The sequence below is a fragment of the Hydractinia symbiolongicarpus genome, chromosome 5 (genome assembly GCF_029227915.1).
Source record: "Hydractinia symbiolongicarpus strain clone_291-10 chromosome 5, HSymV2.1, whole genome shotgun sequence".
Taxonomy (NCBI): domain Eukaryota; kingdom Metazoa; phylum Cnidaria; class Hydrozoa; order Anthoathecata; family Hydractiniidae; genus Hydractinia; species Hydractinia symbiolongicarpus.
This window is the reverse complement of record NC_079879.1, coordinates 27,404,205-27,424,303: the sequence shown is the minus strand read 5'-3', so window position 1 is coordinate 27,424,303 and position 20,099 is coordinate 27,404,205. Positions and strand designations below refer to the sequence as shown.

The following is a 20,099-nucleotide window of genomic DNA, read 5'->3' as shown; positions in this document are numbered from 1 at the left end:
TTTAGATTTTAACCATGTTAAGCGTAAAAAAGGCGCAAAATAAAAAACAGAATTATATAAAAAGAAAATTTGAAAAATACATAACCAGGAGTATGTTCATTGCAGTCGAAAAAATAATATGCATTTTTCACTTTGGCATCTACAACAGAGGACATAATTGGTGGCGCAAGAAAAGGCATTGCTGACACTTTATCGACACTAAATTTGCAAATAAGGGCGTACATTTAGTCAGTAGAACTTTACATATATAATACATTTGTACAAAATTTACTATAGCTCGTTCTCTGTCACACTAATTGAGTATTTCAAAGTTTGTCGTGTTCCTTGCTTTTTTCCAACATTGTCTTACGGAAGCTAACACAAACTCGGTGGTCTCACACGGTATAATATTGTCTGTCGAGTTCAGACATGTTTTTAAACAGTAACGCATGCATGACTTCAGACGATCTGTGAAATTGAAAACTTTTTAATTTCCTTATTGCCACATTGAATTTCGCCAATTTTCTATGATTATTATTATCCTAAGTATTCGGGCTTTGTGTTGATCTTTCCTCAGTCCAATTTTCTTGCTATTTATCTGCCTATGGATTTCTTTGGCAAGGTACTGTTATCATTCGAACTGTCATCACTATCGCCGTCATCTTCACTTTCTAAGGATTGTTTAAGATTTTCGATTTTGATATCAGAATCTGCCTTTTCGAAATAAGTGTCTAAATGGCTCTAAAAAAAATGCTTTAATTGAAATTCAAAGTTTTACAACGCACATTATCAGAAATCTGCAAAAATGTTTATTTCCCTTTTCTCGACATTCAATTATCAATTTCTGATTTACTCCACAGAAAATCTCCACACACTGTTTTGAACATGTGAACAAAAATCGAGGTATTAAAAGTAGTGATCTGCTGGTAGTCAATTTACATTCACAAGTTCCACATTGAACTTTCAACTTTCTTACTGAACTCAGCCAGAAACAATCAGCCACGTTGGAAAAATCGAGTTTAGTACAAACATTAATAATCACCTGCGTTTGCAAGTTCTGTGCAGCGAATGTATACTTGCTCACAAGTCGAAGTAACACACCTTTCACCTAAAAAATAAAATTTCCATTTAAAACACTAAGACATGACTTAAGAACAGAGAGAAATACACGGTGCCTCATTTCAAGATGTCTGAGTTCTTTTCAGTGTAGAGCAAGTATCAAAATGAGCTAATTACAAAAAGCAGCGCAAGTGAACATCTTAAAGACAAATAATTCTGATATCACAACCAAATCTCGGTATAGGTTACGGGAAATAGCAAAGCATGCTTTTCCTTTGTTACGTGGTGTCATTCGTAAAGAGTGAGCCAATGACATATACTTTTAGGACTTACGTACAGAGCACTTTGAATACACTCATAAGCGCAAGAAATGAACACATAAAATTTGGTACTTATTACAAAAATACCAATGGGTTTGTTTACAAAAGAGAACAACCTCGATGTTTTTTGATGTTGTTCTTACAGGTAGTTTAGCTACCTTATAGCTAGATTTAGGATTAAACTAGCATTTATTACTTAATACTCAGTAAAATAGGTCAAGTTTGAATATTAAACTTTTTCGCTATAGCTAGCTAGACTAAGCATAAAAGGATAAGTGGTGCCGTAGATTAGTGGTTAAGCTCTCGTACTCTGTGCGGGAGACTGGGGTTCGATTCCTCTTGACGGCGATTCAACATGAGCAAGTGAAATTTTACCATAGCCTTGGGTAAACCCAAGCCATGTGAGGAAAATTGGGGAGATGGCTCCATGTGTGGGCCGTTGGCTGTTGCCGGGATTTGTCTAGTAGAGCGCGGTCCCTAATTGGTTCTGCGTAGTTCAAAACGAATATTAAATACTCTATGACTCTCCATCTAAGCCATGGCCCCTCCTGGAAATAATAGACAGGGTATATCCCTCGATATTAGTGAGGCTAGCCATGTAAAATATGCACATCTATCTATCTATTTCAATGCTGAGCTTTTTAGCTGGGTTTAAAGTCAAAACTTAAAGAGGAAAATTACATCACATTTTTTAGGATTTTACTACACATATTTAAGAACACCTGCAGGAAAATGCATTGTTCATCAAGTTACCCCATATGGCTAATATGGAAAATTTCTTCATAAAAAGCATCAGAAACTTTTTTCATGTGGATGACTTTTACATTAACAAAAAATAAAAATTTGAAGATAAACTTTTGCGATTTTGTCATTCATTAGTTTTCAAATTTCTCGCTGGAAATTTTTAAGGTTTAAAACCCATGTCTCACAGTAACTTTTTCGTCCTTATCCTAATGTTAATACATAAGCTATGCAACAACTTTTGCAGGAAAATAAAAACACATCAAGAGAAAAAGTTTGTTATTAAAATATGTAGCCATTTTGGTGTCAGCGGTATGAAAAACTATGCTAAAACTATACTAAAAGACCTACTACTTCAGTAAAAATTGAAATAATGACTTGAAACTTAGTATTATATGTTTTAGACCTGTTTGATGATATGAACCCAAAATTTTTTCATAGTTTCTGAGAATTTTAGCCATTTTTGGAGAAGCCGATAAACTTTTTTTGACAGCATATTAATTTTGACAAGCCATGTGTATAGAAAATAATCTAAGTGATTCTCAGGATTAAAAATAATTCAAACAGATAAAATGTGTCCCAGGTTTAGGACCAAATACCTTATCCAGCTACACAAATTACACAATGTAAATTTTATGCCGTGTAAATACAAAGTGGTTAGAAAGTTTTTTTTTTGTCTACCTGGATCTGCCACACGTTTACTTTGCACTAATCGCCCAGTCTGGTGCCACTCACAATTAATTTTTGAATATTCACAGGAACTTTTTATGCAAAATGAAAAATGCTAAACAACTGCTTTGCAGAAGCAACAATAGGCTTTATCTTTATCATAAGTCCTGTCAATGTTGGTTTATGAAAAAGATAGTATACCCTTAATGCTATAAGCGCTCCACTGGATTTGTAATACATTACAATAAGTGTCCTCCATGTGAAACAGTTTACGCTAAGTCTTAACCTGAAGACTTTAGGTCTTCCCAGGTCTTCCCAAGCAAATATTACTTTTGGCTATACTCTCCCAAATTTTGTTATTTCATAAAAGAAAACTGAAAATCTACAAAATTATTTATATATGCAGAAATTTATTTATGAAATATAGGTTTCAATTTGTTGTGGAAACATGTTTATCAACATGCAATGTCTTGCATACCTAACTAGCTATATACTCAAGTCTTGAATGTTCACTGCTATGGGAGGTCCAAATAACTACCTAGCTATTTTTATTTAAAATGACAAAATGTCTTGAAAAACCTTTTGTGTAGCTAGCTACATTAAAGTAATATATTTAGCTCTTGTACTTTATCACTTAATTATTTAATAACAAATGTGCCCTGGAGTGCTGGCATGGTACTGGCTAGGTAGCTTAAAATCACAAAATAAATATTATCCAGATGTGACCATCCCTCATCATCAGACATCGGAAAGGCGTTTCTATTCTTTACTTCTCATTGTGGGGTACCCCAAATTCTTGCAAATCTAATGAAAAAAAATTACTTAAGAATTCCTCTTCTTTCCCTTGCACTACTCATGGCATTTCTTTGCATGTCTTTAGTTTCAAGCAACCGCGTCTCAGTCACAAGTTTCAGCGCTAGCCAAAATGACGGACAACGTCGAGGAACTCTGGGTAATTTTGAAAAAATGTGGCTTTGCCTTATGATTTTCAGATATTTGCTGCTGATATCAGCATATTTTGGCCCTCGGGTGCCACCGTATATATAGGAGTTAATTATCTTTAAGACCTTTTACTATTAGATATTTCAGCTATTAGATTATATTTTATAACAAGAGAGCAGGTTTTGTCTGGATTAAGGCGTGAGTATACAAAAAAGGTGTGATATTTTAAAATGCTTTTAATTCACCAAAACTTTATTTTGATATATTAATGTAGATATTTTTAGAAAGCCTATATGATTACCTATATAATGCTATAAAAATTATTAAGAAAAAATAAAATTTGAAGGTTTAATAGACACGAAAAAAAAATGACCCCTCTTCTACAAATGCGATCTCTTTTACAAAACTACAAATTTCTCAAGTTTGCTGTTTGCTTTTTTGTGATCACAAGACATTGATCTAAAAACTTGGAAGACAAAAAAGAAAAAGAAAATAAAAAACTTCAAAAGAATCTTTTAACTACATACAAAAATCATTTTCCTCTTTGAGTCGGCTATCATTTATAACCTTGAACATAATTGAGTAGCAAAAATTAATAACCAAGATGATTACGTGTGAACAAATATTTGATCTTTATCGCATAACAAAAAAGTGATTTATGCATCTTTTCAAATATTCTGCCCTAGGTTACCTACATAATTATAAAAACATACGTACTGATCAACATTACCTTAGTTCTATCAAGATAACGACCTTGACATTCTTTTATGCTCGCATGAAGGCTTCCTAGTTTTGAAGCAATGTTGGATAAATTCGTCTAAATTAAAATGATTCCCTGAAATTAATATGTTGACAAAAAACTTCCAGATGATATAGGTAGTGAGAGTAAGGAGTACTAGCGTTTATGAGGTAATCATGCATGGTGACTTCTAATCTGCAGAAAACTTTATTTTGGTGCTAAATATGAAAAAGAAGAATGAACATTTTAATTATTGCTTTAATAACTTTCAATCTATTAAAAACATTATGATGGTGTTGCGTTGTCTTATTGCTGGTTTGATTACACCCTTGATGATAAAGATTTTAATGTATTTTATGTTTTCATTTATTCCCCTTCTTCGATCAATTTGATCAATACTTAACGTCTATCGCGTACGTCAGAGAGTCGGTTTTATAGCGTTTCAGTGCTTAAAGGGCGTAAAAAAGCGTTGGCTTCCGGACCCGTTGGGAGGCTCACAACGCCCCTCAAACACCCAGTTGGTTATTACCGCAGCTGTGGTGCGATGTTGACCCTGCGGGTCTATGGTTCGACTAAGGTTATTTTTTTCTGTCTACGCCCCTGAGTCAAGAGCAATGGCTACCAAAAGCGATGATATCTGCAGGACCGAAATTTGAACTGTTACCGCTGTCAGTTGATTAATTTAGAGCATCCTGCGCAAATGGTTCTCTAAGCAACTTTAAACTATCAAATGAGTGTAAGTTCGCTTAACAGCCTATTGACCAAGTATTTCGATGCCGATGTTGAATGACAGAAAATTACAAACCTTTTCTGATGACGCCACATCATCAACACACAAAACACTTGACAGCATAGAGCACGCAGAAAATAACTCAAAATAATCTGTGTTTTCATCTATACGAATATACTGCAGTAATGACATCACGTGACGAGGCTAAAAATGCATAACTGACTTAAACATGTAATCAATCACAAGATTTTACAAAGAAAAAAACCGATTTTGCATTTTTTAATATATATTTAATACATATTCAGTATTTCGGTATTAGGTATTTTTTTCGGTAGGGTAAAAAGCCTCTAACTTGTTCTTTGACACAAATTATTGCGCACGAAAGTAATTAAAATAGCAGAATCGGGAATCAAAGTTGGGGATGAGGATAAAAATCGTGTAGCTGCTTGAGATGAATAAATGACAAAAATTTGGATCAAAATTTGTTCCAGAACTTTTTAAGAGCCTCAGTGAATTTGGTTAACACTTACTAAGATAATTTCTGCAGCCTCTATCGTAGTTTTTTTGAGGATCAAATTCACAAGAAGGTAGGCCAGCTGTTGTTGAAAATGTACACCACGACGTGTCGGAGGTATAGCTTCCACAATTTGCAACAAGTTTCTGTGATGTATATCCATAGATGAAACAGATGTACATATAGCATGCATCTATAACACAAACTTTTTATTTGTTTAGAATTCAAAAAACTTTTACAATTGTTCTTCATTAAAGCATGCATAAGTATTTTCATAAGAGCTTCTTCATAAGAAGACCGAGATATTACCAGATATTTTAGAACTGTGCTGGCACTCATTTTCTCGTCGTAGGCTCCCTATTTTTTTTCTCGAACCCTAACTTGGGACCTAAACAACAGTTTTTAATAAAATTTTGCGAGTACGTATATAAGGCCTATACAGAACTACCCTTAATATTTAGTTACATACCAAAGCGCAACATTTAGGAGGCCTGGGACTATCAAACGATTGTTACATGGAATTCATGTCTATATTACGTACAGATTGATAAAAATTGAATGTCACGTAACAGTTCTAAAATAAGTGATATTTACTATTTCTTAATATGACATCATAATTTACAAAAAGAAATATAAGGTATAATTGTTTTTAAAAGAGGAAAATATCCTGCAAAATTTCAATCAACTTGAAAAAAAGATTGTCATGGCAACACTTTATATTCTCCTGGGAAAATAAAGCTAATTAACTAATAACAAAACATCAAGGTGCAAGTATAAGATCATAAGAAGTCATAAAAAAAATGAAAAGGGAAAAACACAAGTAGTTATTTGTAAACCGGTTTGATGGTTTACCAGAAATGTCAATTTGACATTAAAAAGACAAAAACATCCATCTTGATTTTAAAGAAGTAAGCTTTTGTGGGTGTTTTTCCAGGTTTTTCAAGACTGATTTAAGTCTTGCAAAGTTTTTAAAATTAAGTTTAATTCAATAATTTTTAAAATGAGTTTTTTTATATCATTCGATATAAAATTAAAAGCATTTTATGACAACACTCTTTAAAAAGTAGTTTCTTGTTCGGGTAGAGACATGTACAAGAAATTTTAAAATTGAGAGACAGAAGAAACGCAATGATGATTAACAACAAGAATAAAACTATAACAAAATAAATAAATAAAATCACCTCTTCCTTCCATTGCGTTGCACTGTATGCATCCAACAATGCACCAATTAAAACTTTTATATCCCACAATGCAACTTGCAAAACTTTTTCGACATTGAAAAGAAAACTCAGAAGAAGCATAGAATTCAATTCATCAATACCGTAACGCAATGGGAATGTCTGAATGTATATTGTGAGCAGTTTCACAAACGACGTGAAATTATGCAAGTTGGTGTTGAAAGATTTTCTAGTCGTGTTAGAGTGAACAGATATATTTTCTTGATTGTTTTTTTTAACTGTTCTGTAGGTGAGGAGATGAGGTGGTGAGGTTTCAGGAATTAAAACAGTGACATCAGCTCCAAAGAATAACAAAACATCAATAAAATCTTGAAATGAAGGTAGCCAAATATCAGGATCATTCTGAAACACAACAGTGAGCATTTGCAGGTCGCTTTGCAATGAAATGCTGGAAATACTTCATTCTCTATAATCTCACCTTTGCACATTGCATACAAACTGGATGTCTGGTCCTAACCTTCCACCAATACTACTGCACTTCTTATGTACCCAATGCTTGCAAGTCTGACAAAAAATTTAGTTACTACCAACCCCTTTCCTGCAAACTCCACAAGGCCACTTTCCAACTACAAGGTCACACTTGGCTGCAATGCTACTAATCATGACTTTAGACTTTGATGTGTTCACCCTTAGCTCTTCTAGTCCTTTCTTCCACTTCTCAAACTTTTCAACTAATTCTTCCATCGACTCTGCTATGAGAACCAAATCATCTGCATACAATAACTCCCATGGACAACCTGTTCTGAAATTCATCGACAGCGCTTCTAAGACTAGAACAAACAACAAAGGACTAAGTACAGAACCCTGATGTACACCAACATTCACACTAAATTCATCACTAAGTGAATCGTTAATCCTGACACGACTTCTAGCATTGCTGTACATAGACTGTACCATCGTAACTAGCCACTCATCCACACCTAATTTTTTCATAGCCCACCAAATAACTTTACGTGGCACTCTATCAAAAGCTTTCTCTAAATCTACAAAGGCAAAATAGAAATTCTTTCTCTTTCCTAAATACTTTTCCTGAAGTTGTCTGAGTAAAAATATTGGATCTGTAGTGCCACGCCCTGGAACAAAACCAAATTGCATCTTATCTATATCAATTGTTTCTCTAAGTAACTTATCAATCACTCTTTCAATAACTTTCATTACTTGATCAACCAACATGGCAAAATGTTTAAAAAATGTTTAGTGTGAGGAACACTAAAAATTGTTTTGTAAAAAAACTTCAAAAAAATACTTTCATATGTGCAGAGAGTCTCAGGAAAACCCAAACAATGGCTATTATTTTAGAGATAATGCCACTTTGGTCCCTCCCACAACCCGCTGTTAGAGGTAGCAGTGCCTTTTTTTGTTTAAGGACATAGTTTGCAGGTGGACAAGCATAAAAATAAATCTTAACACATGTCAGTAATAAATGTTAAAAAGTATAAAACTATTTGATGATGGACAAAATAATAACATGAAAAATGATAGAACTTACATTATTCAAGAGATAATTTGTTAAAACACGAAGTGCACTCTGGGATGTTTTATAGTCATTACAACCATACGTAACTTTCCAAAAACACTTGCAAACTTCACTTGAAAATTTTCCATTAACAGGTACACCTGTAGTGATTAGAAAATTTAAAAGATAAAAACATAACGAACATAAACACTTGTATGTTTCAGCATCTCACTGTTGCAGATGCAACAGATTTTTGATTTTAATCACAACTTTCCAAAAGTTAAAATTAAAAAATTGATATTTACAAAAAATTTCGACAAAACGTTATTGACTTAGTGACACTTGCTTTTTAATGCATCTTCCAGAATGTGGAATTATGTCTTAAAACAACAGATGATCATCATTTCTCAACAAACAAACTAAAATTATTTGAGCAGCCATTTTTCAATTTTTGACAAAAGAGTAATTGCTGGATGTTTTGTTACACCAGCCACAAGCTAAAGAAAACTATGTGCTAGATGTGATTTTGCAGGTGAAATGTGATGTATTACGATACTTGTCTAATTTGTGTATAATTTTTGTATAATGTTTAACAACAAACTAATAAATTTAAACGATGATTTATTTTTAAAACATTCTCAAGGGAATATTAGGTTAACATCTTTTAAACGATTTTTTTGTGTTTCATCATTCCAATCCAACGAACTTTGAATAGATCCTGTTGTATCTTGTTTTCAGTACTTAACAATTACTTGAAAATCATTTCTCAGAAGTGACATTGGTTTGTTTATTTGTTTCTTCAAAAGAAGGAGAGTTCGCTTGAAAGTTACGACTTTGTCATAAGGCAATTGAGGTTCTCCCTCGTTCTGGCTATCATATATAGTTGCGTTGGTGCGCACTTTCCCGCAGTTTAGTTGAATATAATGCGAATCCGTTTAGACTTGTCTGGCTCTTCGGGGTGTCAGGTTCCTGTGGCATAGTTCCAAATGGGGATGCTGATTTGATCGTAAATCAACGAAACGTCAGGGCTTAAAGTGTTAGCATGTAACCTCAATGCCAGCTTCAACTAGCTATTGAACATAAACGAAAAAGAATATAACACTGCAAAAATAGGGTTTTTTTCAATAAATCCAACACCAACATAAATTGGCCACAATGCATTTTCCGCCAATCTAGACACCTATATTTCAAAAACTTAACACGAATCACTTTATATCGAACCCTGATACTGCTGAAATCTTCAATGTGTCATCCAACATTTTACTTTTTTTCTGGTGCCTCCTTTCCATAACTTGGATGATAGCTACTATTGTTTTAAACACCAGTGTATCAACATAGATTTAATAAAAAAACTATTACACTCACAAGCATTGAGAATATCATAAAGAAAATTTGGATTATCCATTTCTTCAATTTCAGCATCCTCCAGTTCTTCTGGGCCCATTACAAATTTAACTATCACATTAACATAAGACTTTAATTCAAATGATTCTACTGGATAAACAAAGATCTTTACACCAGGAAATGTGTCTGGAAAATCATTTTGAAATTGTGACGTCAACTAAAGTTAAAAGATTTACTAGTAGTGTGTTTACACTAAGTTAAGAAAATTCACACCACTGATACCTGTTTTAAATTGCTTTCTTGTTTATCATCAAAGTTTTGGAAAACGTTTTCTTCTGGTACATCTTGTGAGTAATCAAGATCCTGCGATATCTGGGAAGCTTCAAGAATGTTTGCATCATCCTCTATTTCTCGTTCCAGGTTAAGTAGATCTGCTTCTACGATTGAATATGCACACAATTTTGATTAAAAGGAATACATTTTTCAGACGGTTAAAAAAATATTACAAATTAAATGTTTAACAACATGTTTTTAATACAGTTTTTAGCACATGGGTAAAAGGTCTCGATGTAACATAATACGCCATTTTCTTGACATTTTTGACATTTAAATCATGAGTTACTTGATTAGTCGTCTTTTGTCAAGTTTTTTTTTCTTCACATACACAATGCTGAGATCCTTCTAAAGATACTTAATAGGCAACACGAAGACTATAAATATCCTTTAGTGATAGAATTGTAAAAAAGCTATGGATGTAAAAATCAAAAATGATACAAATGCTCCCTGTGCTCTTATTATGCCTCACCAGTTTAGGAAACATTGGGGGAAAAGGGCATCTTACTGATACTGATATAAATACTGATTTTCATGGTTGTATGAGCCTTTAATGATAAGAGGTAACAATTTAGTTTGTGAATGTTGTTACTATCAAAGGTACTTTTAAACAAAATTTGTATTTAAAATGGTTTGAAAGTGACAAAAACGTAACAAGTAAAGGAATTTTGTGTTGTTACAATTTTACCATATTATTTCCATTTTCTAAATTTGCTTGTATATATGTTTTTACACAAAGTTTTGTGTCAATAGTCTTATCAATATAAATCTATTTACAATTAGCGGCTCTAAAATAATAAAAAAGTAACAAAAAATTTGTTCAAGGTATATACGTGCAAATTTATCAACCTTCTAAACCATTATTAGCACAACACCTTTAGAATCATTCTTCCCACACTTTCAATACATTAATTTATAAGATACTTATAAATAAGTAACTTCACGAAAAAATATGCCATGGAGCTGTTCATAATGTGGCAATAGATTTTCGTTTTTCAACTTGTACTCACACATGTACTCGCAAATTATAAATTTATTGCCTAGCTACCACATTGTGAAAACAAGTACTATTGCGTATTGCTGGATACATCTGGCTTGCTATAACAAAACAGTTCTATATACCAGAGCTTGTATTAGAAATACATAATCGATTTGCAACACATTTTTGACTGGGTGTCAGTGGCACAGAAATACCAGAGAACGCAGATAATCAACTTATGTAACTAAAGTTAATGTATATTTAAGCTTCTTAAGATCTGTTTTAAATACTTATTTTTTTTTTTACTTTTATTTTACAGCAATAATCAAGAAAAAAGGAAAACATTAGTCTCTCAAACATTGATAAGGGAAATTCCTAATTGATGACATGGTAGTCAACATTTCTCTTTGTAATCAATTAATAAAAATGACATTAAGGTTTGACTTTTCAAGTTGCTAATTTGCTAACCACTTTAATGTTTTACCTCCAAATTGATTTTCCAAGTGAAGAATATCCTCAGATGCTTTTTTTATACTGCTTTCTTTGTTCTTCTCGTTTAATAAAGATGCCAAAGAAATCTTTGATTTTTCGTTTATAACTTTTTTATGGTTTTGTAAAAATTGTGGTGCGAAGAGATCTTCATCATCTGATTCATTCATTATTCTCTAAGGGCTAAAAAATATAAATTTGGGTGTAAAGAAAAATTTCTTTTGCTACACCTTTTTCAGTCAGGGAAGGCAAATTATAGCCTGTAGTACAGAAAAAGTTAGCGGGTATAGCATAATTATGCCAGTACATAAAGTATTAGTCCCTCATAGAGCTAATTATAAATTAGAGAAAAAAAAGTGCTTTTTTTACTCAAATTTCAACACTTTTATTCAATATTGAGTTTGTTCATAAGGATCATATTTTCTTTATAGCGTATAGACACAGAAGGCTTTATGTTATATGAATAGGAAATTGATGTTTGTCAATGGTAGCAAAGTTGTTGTGATAAAAAGATAGCAGGATTAATAAGAAGTAGGATTAATACAATAATAACCGATTATGTACTGGAAGGTATCGCCCAAGGCCTAAGTGTTGAATGAGCTTGTGAGGTCAGCGCAATGTCTGAGGGCAATATTTTTAGTACAGCATGGGGTAATCAGTTGTTATTGCATTTGTTAACTGTCTAAAATAAGTTAAAGATAAAAAATAATAATTTTGATTTGGTGTTCTTATCTATATAATAATACGCTAAGTGTGTCTGTCTGTCTGTCTGTCTGTCTGTCTGTCTGTCTGTCTGTCTGCAACAGGCAAAGTGGATGTGTTGTTTTTTCTTAAGAATCAGCCGCAACAGAATGTCACTTTTGCTAAACTTTTATTTTTATTCTGTCTTTTGTGTTCTTTTCAAATTGAATCAAAATTTGTGTTTTAAAAAAGTCATGGTTAATTTATTTTATTGTTCTCATAAAAACCTTTGTGCAATAATGTATTTATTATTTATTACACAAAAGTCATGGCTAATTAATTTTTAATATTCGCTTAAACCTGTGTCTATTGTCTACTGTTATATGAAAAACATATTGGTTTTATTTATTCTCCCTTGAATGAAATTAACAACAAAACACATTGACGAAAAGAACAATGAATTTCGCTGTTTTTTTATTCGGTATCTATAATGGATTTTTCCACGGGCCTAAATACTAGTACAGTACCGCTATCAGGAAACCTAACATCGTGTATTGTCTATCATGCGCGACACCCACGATCTTTGTGCTCAAAGATGAAATAATGCCATAGTGGGAGATGCGATCTATCGTGTCACGATGCATCATGAGTTTAACGATCATATAAAAAATAAAATCGTGTTCGTCACGATGCAATTGTTTCACTGAAATGCTATATAATTTTTATTGCTTTAATAACAATTTAAATCAAAAGCAATTAAAAAAAGATCACCGTATTCTCTTTTTAGTCAGTTTACATTTGCTGAAGTTTAACGACCTCTTCACATCTTAAAAATCTCAATCAAAATATATGTCCGCGATAGGTTTTATTCTTGACTAGTTTTCATTCACTTGTAGAAACTATATTTTTTCAAAACAAAAATTATTAAATGCTTATAGCCATTTTAAAGAGAAAAAAATTTAAGCGGGAAATTAAAATTTTACGCAGGCGAAAAATCAAAGTTACCACGCGTGCGATCTTAAATCTTTAAAATCTTAGAACTTTAAAAAAAAAAAACTCCTGTACACCCCACAGAAATTGTTAATTTCAGCGTGGGGAACACTTGAAGGGTATGTTCTATCAATGTTCACGTTCACGGCCGGGAATTAAAACACTTGTCCGAAAAATCTTGAGTGTTTTAGTATTTAAGTTATTAAACTTTGTTACTACTTGTGCAACTAAAAATATTTAATGTAAATAAAGTTACGAAGTTGAACGGTGGCTGATAACAACGCTAGCAATGGATCATGAAAATCATTACTGAAAATAATATTCTGTTTTGTTAATGATTTTTTTATGTTTTAATTATTTTGTTTTAGTTATTTTTTCAAGTTTAATTTTTCAAAAAACGACTATAAAAAGCTTAAAGTTAAAAAGCTTGAATTTTAAAGGTACTAAAAAGCTACTGAGCGCAAGATATAAATTCGCCGTATTCCTTTAACCATATCTATAATAATTAGTGCAGCCATAAGTAAAAACAAATCAATTAAATAGGCTTCTAAAAAAACATTTGTGTTAGCCTTCTTATATTATTCGTATTTCGCAACTCTAATAATTTAGGAGAGCTTTTGCAAATCAAAGAAAAACAGAAATTTGCATAAATGAATCGTGATTTCCATCGCGAAACTATCGTGGTTTTCATGATCCATCGCGATGAACATGATCACCACAATAGTTTCGGGATCTATTATCTAATATTTTTATAATCATGACAGACACGATAGGATCGTGGATCGTGGGTGTCGCGCATGATACACGATCACGATGTTAGGCTTCCTGATAGCGGTACTGTAATAATATAATTCACTACTTTTGTTAACACACTTAAATTCAAAATAGTCCAGTCTAAAAACATATATATTCTATGCAGTATTCGAAAGTCGCTATAGAATAAAACCTTATGAACAAAACATTACGATTTTCAACACTTACAGAAGAATGTGAAAAGTTGAATGTGAAAAATTTGGACAAATGCATGTGCAAGGCTGGCTTGTGTATCTTATTATTACTTGATATTATTATCATTTATTATCATTACCGCGAGGCACACCATTTTATGAATCCTTATATTATATTATGTGGTAACGCACGCTGCGGCAATACCGGACCAACTTGGACATGCTACCTTTAGTTCATGATTATTTGATAGCACATGTTTATTGGGTGCAGAAATGCACCATGTGTTATTATCTGTTTAGAGTGAAGTGAAAGTGTACCTTCATGATTGAAGAAGAAAGAGAAATAAATATCCTTCATGCATGACAATAAATAAACATAGCAAATAATTAACAAAGTAAATAAATAATGAAGTTAACAATTAGTAGTAATAGATAAATGAATGTATCAGTAGTGTAATGTACCTCGTGAATGGAGAAAATGAGAATGTAATTCTTGCATGAAGAGATTTGGGTCATGCCTTGGAAACCATTCACAACACATGATCAATGAGGACATAATATTGTGAAGGGCAACCATAACGTGCATACCCTTGGGTAATTACCCTCTTTGCCGTGGGCAAGCATTTTGGTGTGATTACCTTGTTATGATTATTGGCAACTTGTGTTATCTGTCCTGCCTACTTTGATTATTTATCATCCGGCATCCCGAATTTACAAATTGCGTTTCTTGTGAATGATGTTGTATGCAAAAAATTGTGTCATAATACAATATTCTCTTTTAATAAGTGTGTTTTTACTGAGTTACCAAGACAATTAACTTTCGTCAGAGTTATCAAAATAAAAAAAATCGAAAAACCATTTGGGATATATTATTTAGCTGGATTTTAAACCCACTCTCCTACGCAAAGTTTTCTGGTTATGCAAAAGAAAGTCAAAATGTAAGTATGACTACTACGCGAAAAAATGAACACAAGAAAAAGAGCTTTACAAATTTTCAATGATAAACAACTTGCCGCATGACTTCGCTAAGTCACCATAGTAACAATCAGTTTAGGCACGCTGCTTGCAGGTTTTATTTTGAGAATGGTAATGAACTTCATTCAAATATTTTTTTCTTCTGTGCACCTGTTTAGATTTTATAAGTGAATATGACTGAAAACAAAAACTTAGACAACTTTTCTCAATTGGTCCCCATTTGTTTTGTGACATGATTGACCCATTAAAGAGTAGGGACACTGAATCGAAAACATTCATTGGTATAGATCATACTTCAATCCAAAAATTATTAATGAGTAAACATTGTTTATTTATGAATAAAAATACTTCCAGAAACAATTTAAGCATAAAAATTTCACCATTAAAAAAATCTGTTTTTTTTTCATAAGCAAAAAAAATTTTTTTTAAAAAAATTTCCCTTAAGCTTAAGGAGAAAACAGGTTCTTTCGTGATAGCTTTTCTTGCCATGCTTTGTTTTTAACGAAAAGTATACATAAGTTGTATTTTATTATTATTAACGTTTCCTGAAAATTTGAAAGAAATTGATAAGAAGAAAGTTAAAAAACTGGAGAAAACACGTTTTCGTCTCTATCAAACTTTTTTACCTCCTTTCTTCCGATATTGTAAAACAATGAAGAGCCATAGGAACGCATGTACAATTGAATTATCGTAAAAGGTGTATTGAAGAAGTAAGTATGACATTTATCATTCATACCGACAGAATTGGAACAAAACATTGATAACTATATTGAAAACTATGAAAAAATATTGTTGCTGTATAAGTAAACAATGAACAACTTTAAATTTGAAAAAAAACATAGAAAGATATAGTAAGACGTGAAGAATATGAAGAACTTCATAACTATATACAGTCAATATCAAAGGGTGAAAATTTAAGAAAAAATGAACTGTGCTATTACAGGCTAAATTTTGGTTTTCCCTGTTTATTTTCTAAAGAAAAAAAAATCAAAGAACACATGCTATTAGTTCCATTTCTTTGAGCTCTTATTTTTCCTTAACTGTTTGCGGACCCAAGCCAGCGAGCCGAGCGAAAGCAAAGCCTATTTGTCATGCTGACAATAATCATTAAGGACATATAAATTGTTGACAACATAAATTGTTGTGGCATAAATCTTTGTGGACATACATATTATTTCGGTTGTTGTTAAAATGGCAATAATTAATATGAAAAATCATAAAACCATGTCAAAATGCAATAATTATATAATGTTTCAAAAAATATAAAAGTGCTATCAATGTGAACATATTTAATGTCAACTGTAAATTGTTAAATTTAAAATTTCAATATACAAAAAATGCAGGGGTAGTCATGAAAGATTTTTTTTTTGAGAAAAAACGACAAAAATGTTGATGGAAATTAATAAAATTGCAATAATTAGTGCCACAAAATCAATAAATTATTTTTAAAACACAATAATGTTGCGAAATGTATACACTTTGAGGTCAAAATTTTCCGAAGTTGTTGGTATTTCATGGAAATAAACATTCCAATAAATTTGTGGAAAATAAAGCCAAATTATATTTATTGTCCATACATTTTCAGTCAATCTCTTTATCGGTGCTTTTTTCAGGCCTTTTCAGGAGAGGCGTGCAATAGCACGCGCACACCTCCACACACACGCAAAATGGCTTAGGCGTGCTATTGATAGCACCTGCAAAATGACAAATTTTATAAGAAGTTAACCAGTGCAGCACACCCAAAAACACACCTAAAATACTTGAGGCGTGCTTTTTGGCACACACGTATTAAAATTTTCCTGAAAAGGCCTGTTTTTTATTTTTATTTTGTTAATCATTACAAATATGTTTTGTTTCACTTTTTTCTTTTTCGTCAATATTTTCTCCCTTTTGTTTTGGCTAATATTACATGTGTTATCATTATTTTTTTCTTGTCTTGTTCAATATTTAGAAAAAGCCCAAAATCTCTTTATCTCTGGCTCTGTGGATGTGTACTCTATCATTTTTTGGGATTGTGTTACAGGAAGGATATTGATACAAGTGTCAGATTATTATGAATTGTTAGAATGGCTTTAATAGTTGCTCCTTTAACTATAAAAAACTTTCTTGTTCACATTTTTCCTCAGTAAATGACCAACTGGCTCCCTTTTTCCTTCTTACACACTGTGATTGCGAAGACATAAAAAGGATTATCAGACTCATAAAAACAATATCTGCTGCAATTTTTGGTGTTTAGAATCTTCTGTAATATATAATTATATTTGCGTACTGCAGCAGTAAACTCAAAGACTTATTCAATGACATTGCGCCAATGATGCTGGAGTAAAATAAAAATTCAGTTCTTCCCACAATATCTATACATAGATGTCATTTACCTTCAGAGTTTTAATTGATAGGCTACTCGAGAGATGACAACGATTTATCAGACAGACAAGAAGTTTAGATAGATAGATAGATAGATGTGCATATTTTATATACAATGGCTAGCCTCACTAATATCGAGGGATATACCTTGTCTATTTTTTCCAGGAGGGGCCATGGCTTAGATGGAGAGTCCTAGAGTATTTAATGCTCAATTTGAGCTACACAGACCCAATTAGGGCCCACGCTCTACTAGACAACTCCCGACAACATCCAACGGCCCACACATGGAGCCATCTCCCCAATTTCCCTGACATGGCTTGGGTTAACCCTGGGCTATGGTAACATTCACTCGCCCATGTTGAATCGCTGTCAAGAGGAATCGAACCCCGGTCTCCCGTACAGAATACGAGAGCTATAACCACTAATCTACAACAGCGTTTGGAGTCCAGAAGTTGATTTTACCTACTATATACTGGAAAAGACCAAAAAAATGCAAAACCGGGAAGTTGCAAGGATGTACATACATGCAAAATCAATTCTTTACCTTCAAATTGCAATAAATTCAATCAACAACAATTTTTGTCCTCAAGGTAGTATTGCAGTACTTTTCAGCAGCCTAAATTATCTAGGCATGCAATATATTTTCTTGAGTATGGATCTTCTTTTGTCTTTTGTCTACAACCTCAACTCCATCATGCCTAAGGTTTTGTAGGTCAGAATCCCTCCTGAAAATTGAACCACAAAATATAAAAGGCTGATTGGGATATATAAAATGACAAACATTATGAATTAAACATTGAGGCAGGGACTAAGAATAGAAGTAAATGATTTTGACAAGACAGTGCACGAAACTTAATACAAATATCTGTCTGTAAAACTGAACAATGTAATACAAATAAGCTAGCTAGCTAGCTGTAGTTAGCTAGCTTTACTTAATTTAAACGCTTCTGTTCACCAACAAATCACTTGATTTGTCCCAACTTTTAGAAAATGCTTCACCATTTTGCAGTTAAGTTAATAAGAGAGAAGAAAATTTATACTTTCGCTTTACACGAAAAAACATTTTGTTTCCACCCAAAATAGGACAACTGTGCAAAGTTTTACTCGTATCCTAAGTAGGACAGAACTGATCAGACTACGGAGGCAAAAATTTTTGGGATTATCAAACTATTCTCGTTCAGAAAAGAAATATTTGTTGAGACAATACATAATCTAGGAACGTAGCTAATATCCTTCAAAGTGAACTAAGTTAAGTAGCTAGCATTATCGGCCCCTGAGCTCTTAGAGATAAACCTTAAAAGTAGCTCTGGACCCGTCTGGTCACGTTCAACCACGTGACCAGACGGGTCCAAAGCTACCGATTGGCCTATTATTAAAGATCTATGTTCACTGCATCTACTTTCGAGGTTTTAATCTCGAATAGCTCTGGGGACAAGAATGAGGAAAAGTTCTGTTGTTGCCTCATCCCAAGGAGGAATTATTACCGGCTAGTTTTTTTACATTTTTAACAGGTGTGTCTCACCTGCTATAAAAATTTTTGAATAAATTTTAAAAATATTTGAGCGCTTACCTTTTTCCATAAAATTAACGAGTAAAGAAATTAACGCGAATTAAATTAACGGTGATGAAATTAACGCGAATTAAATTAACGGTCATGAAATTAACGTGCTTCAATGAAATTATTTTGAAAAAGCATTTAATTAACGCGATTGAACAACGTTGTTTTCAAAAATGCATTTAATTAACGCGAATTTGAGAATATGCAATATCACACGGCAACAGTCGAATTCACGGTAATGAAGCGGTCTCCTCTATTACAAGGCGGCTTGAAAATCAAAACAAGAAGCCCTGTGGCTTAAAGATTTCCGGCATTAGCAATAATCTGAACTTTAAAGAGGAATGAGTAATATGGGGAAACAAAATCATTGAATATTCTAAAATTTTAAAATTCAATTTTTGATTATTATGAAACTGTAAATCATAGCTAACTTAATTTACATAAACTTCATTTTTCTATAAGAATAATTTTAAAAGAAAAATAATAAACCTGAAAATTGATGAACAATTTGGCTTTCAAGCAGGCCATTCTACTGATCATGCAATAGTTAAACTTGTTAATGAAATATCAAAGGCGTTTGACGAAAACAAGTACATGCTAGGAATTTTTATAGATCTAAGCAAAGCATTTGACACCGTAGATCACAAAATTCTACTAGAAAAACTCAAAAACTACGGTATCCGCAATTCCAACATTCGCTGGTTTGAAAGTTATTTATCCAATAGAAAACAGTACATTTCCTTTGACGGTGGAAGTACAAACTACAAAACAATCATCTGTGGAGTTCCACAAGGTTCCATATTAGGACCACTCTTATTCCTTATATATGTAAATTATTTAAACAAAGCTTCGAATATTTTACATTCAATTTTATTTGCAGATGATACAAATCTGTTTTATGCACATAAAGATGTAAAAACATCAGAATGGTTTAAGGCAAACACACTGTCCCTAAATATTTCTAAAACAAAGTACACACTTTTTCACAGGCACAATAAAAAAGATGATATGCCATTGAAGTTTCCTGATTTATCTATTAATAATATAAGTAT

General features: G+C 32.5%; 1 protein-coding gene across 2 annotated transcripts; it reads right to left on the bottom strand.

The window, feature by feature from the left end:
* LOC130645786 (uncharacterized) lies at nt 1-18,489 on the bottom strand. Of its 2 annotated transcripts, XM_057451883.1 has the most exons (11): nt 18,034-18,486; nt 11,528-11,715; nt 10,014-10,168; nt 9,753-9,948; nt 8,421-8,548; nt 6,875-7,273; nt 5,710-5,886; nt 5,255-5,383; nt 4,441-4,527; nt 1,022-1,087; nt 1-720 (listed from the first exon to the last, which is right to left on the bottom strand). In XM_057451883.1, the coding sequence occupies exons 2-11, from the start codon at nt 11,700-11,702 to the stop codon at nt 574-576; spliced, it is 1,659 nt and encodes a 552-aa protein (XP_057307866.1). In that variant the 5' UTR covers nt 11,703-11,715; nt 18,034-18,486; the 3' UTR covers nt 1-573. The 2 variants fall into 2 exon arrangements, with proteins under 2 accessions (XP_057307866.1, XP_057307867.1); XM_057451884.1 differs by lacking the exon at nt 4,441-4,527 and having other exon boundaries at nt 18,034-18,489.
* Nucleotides 18,490-20,099: the final 1,610 nt, after the last annotated feature.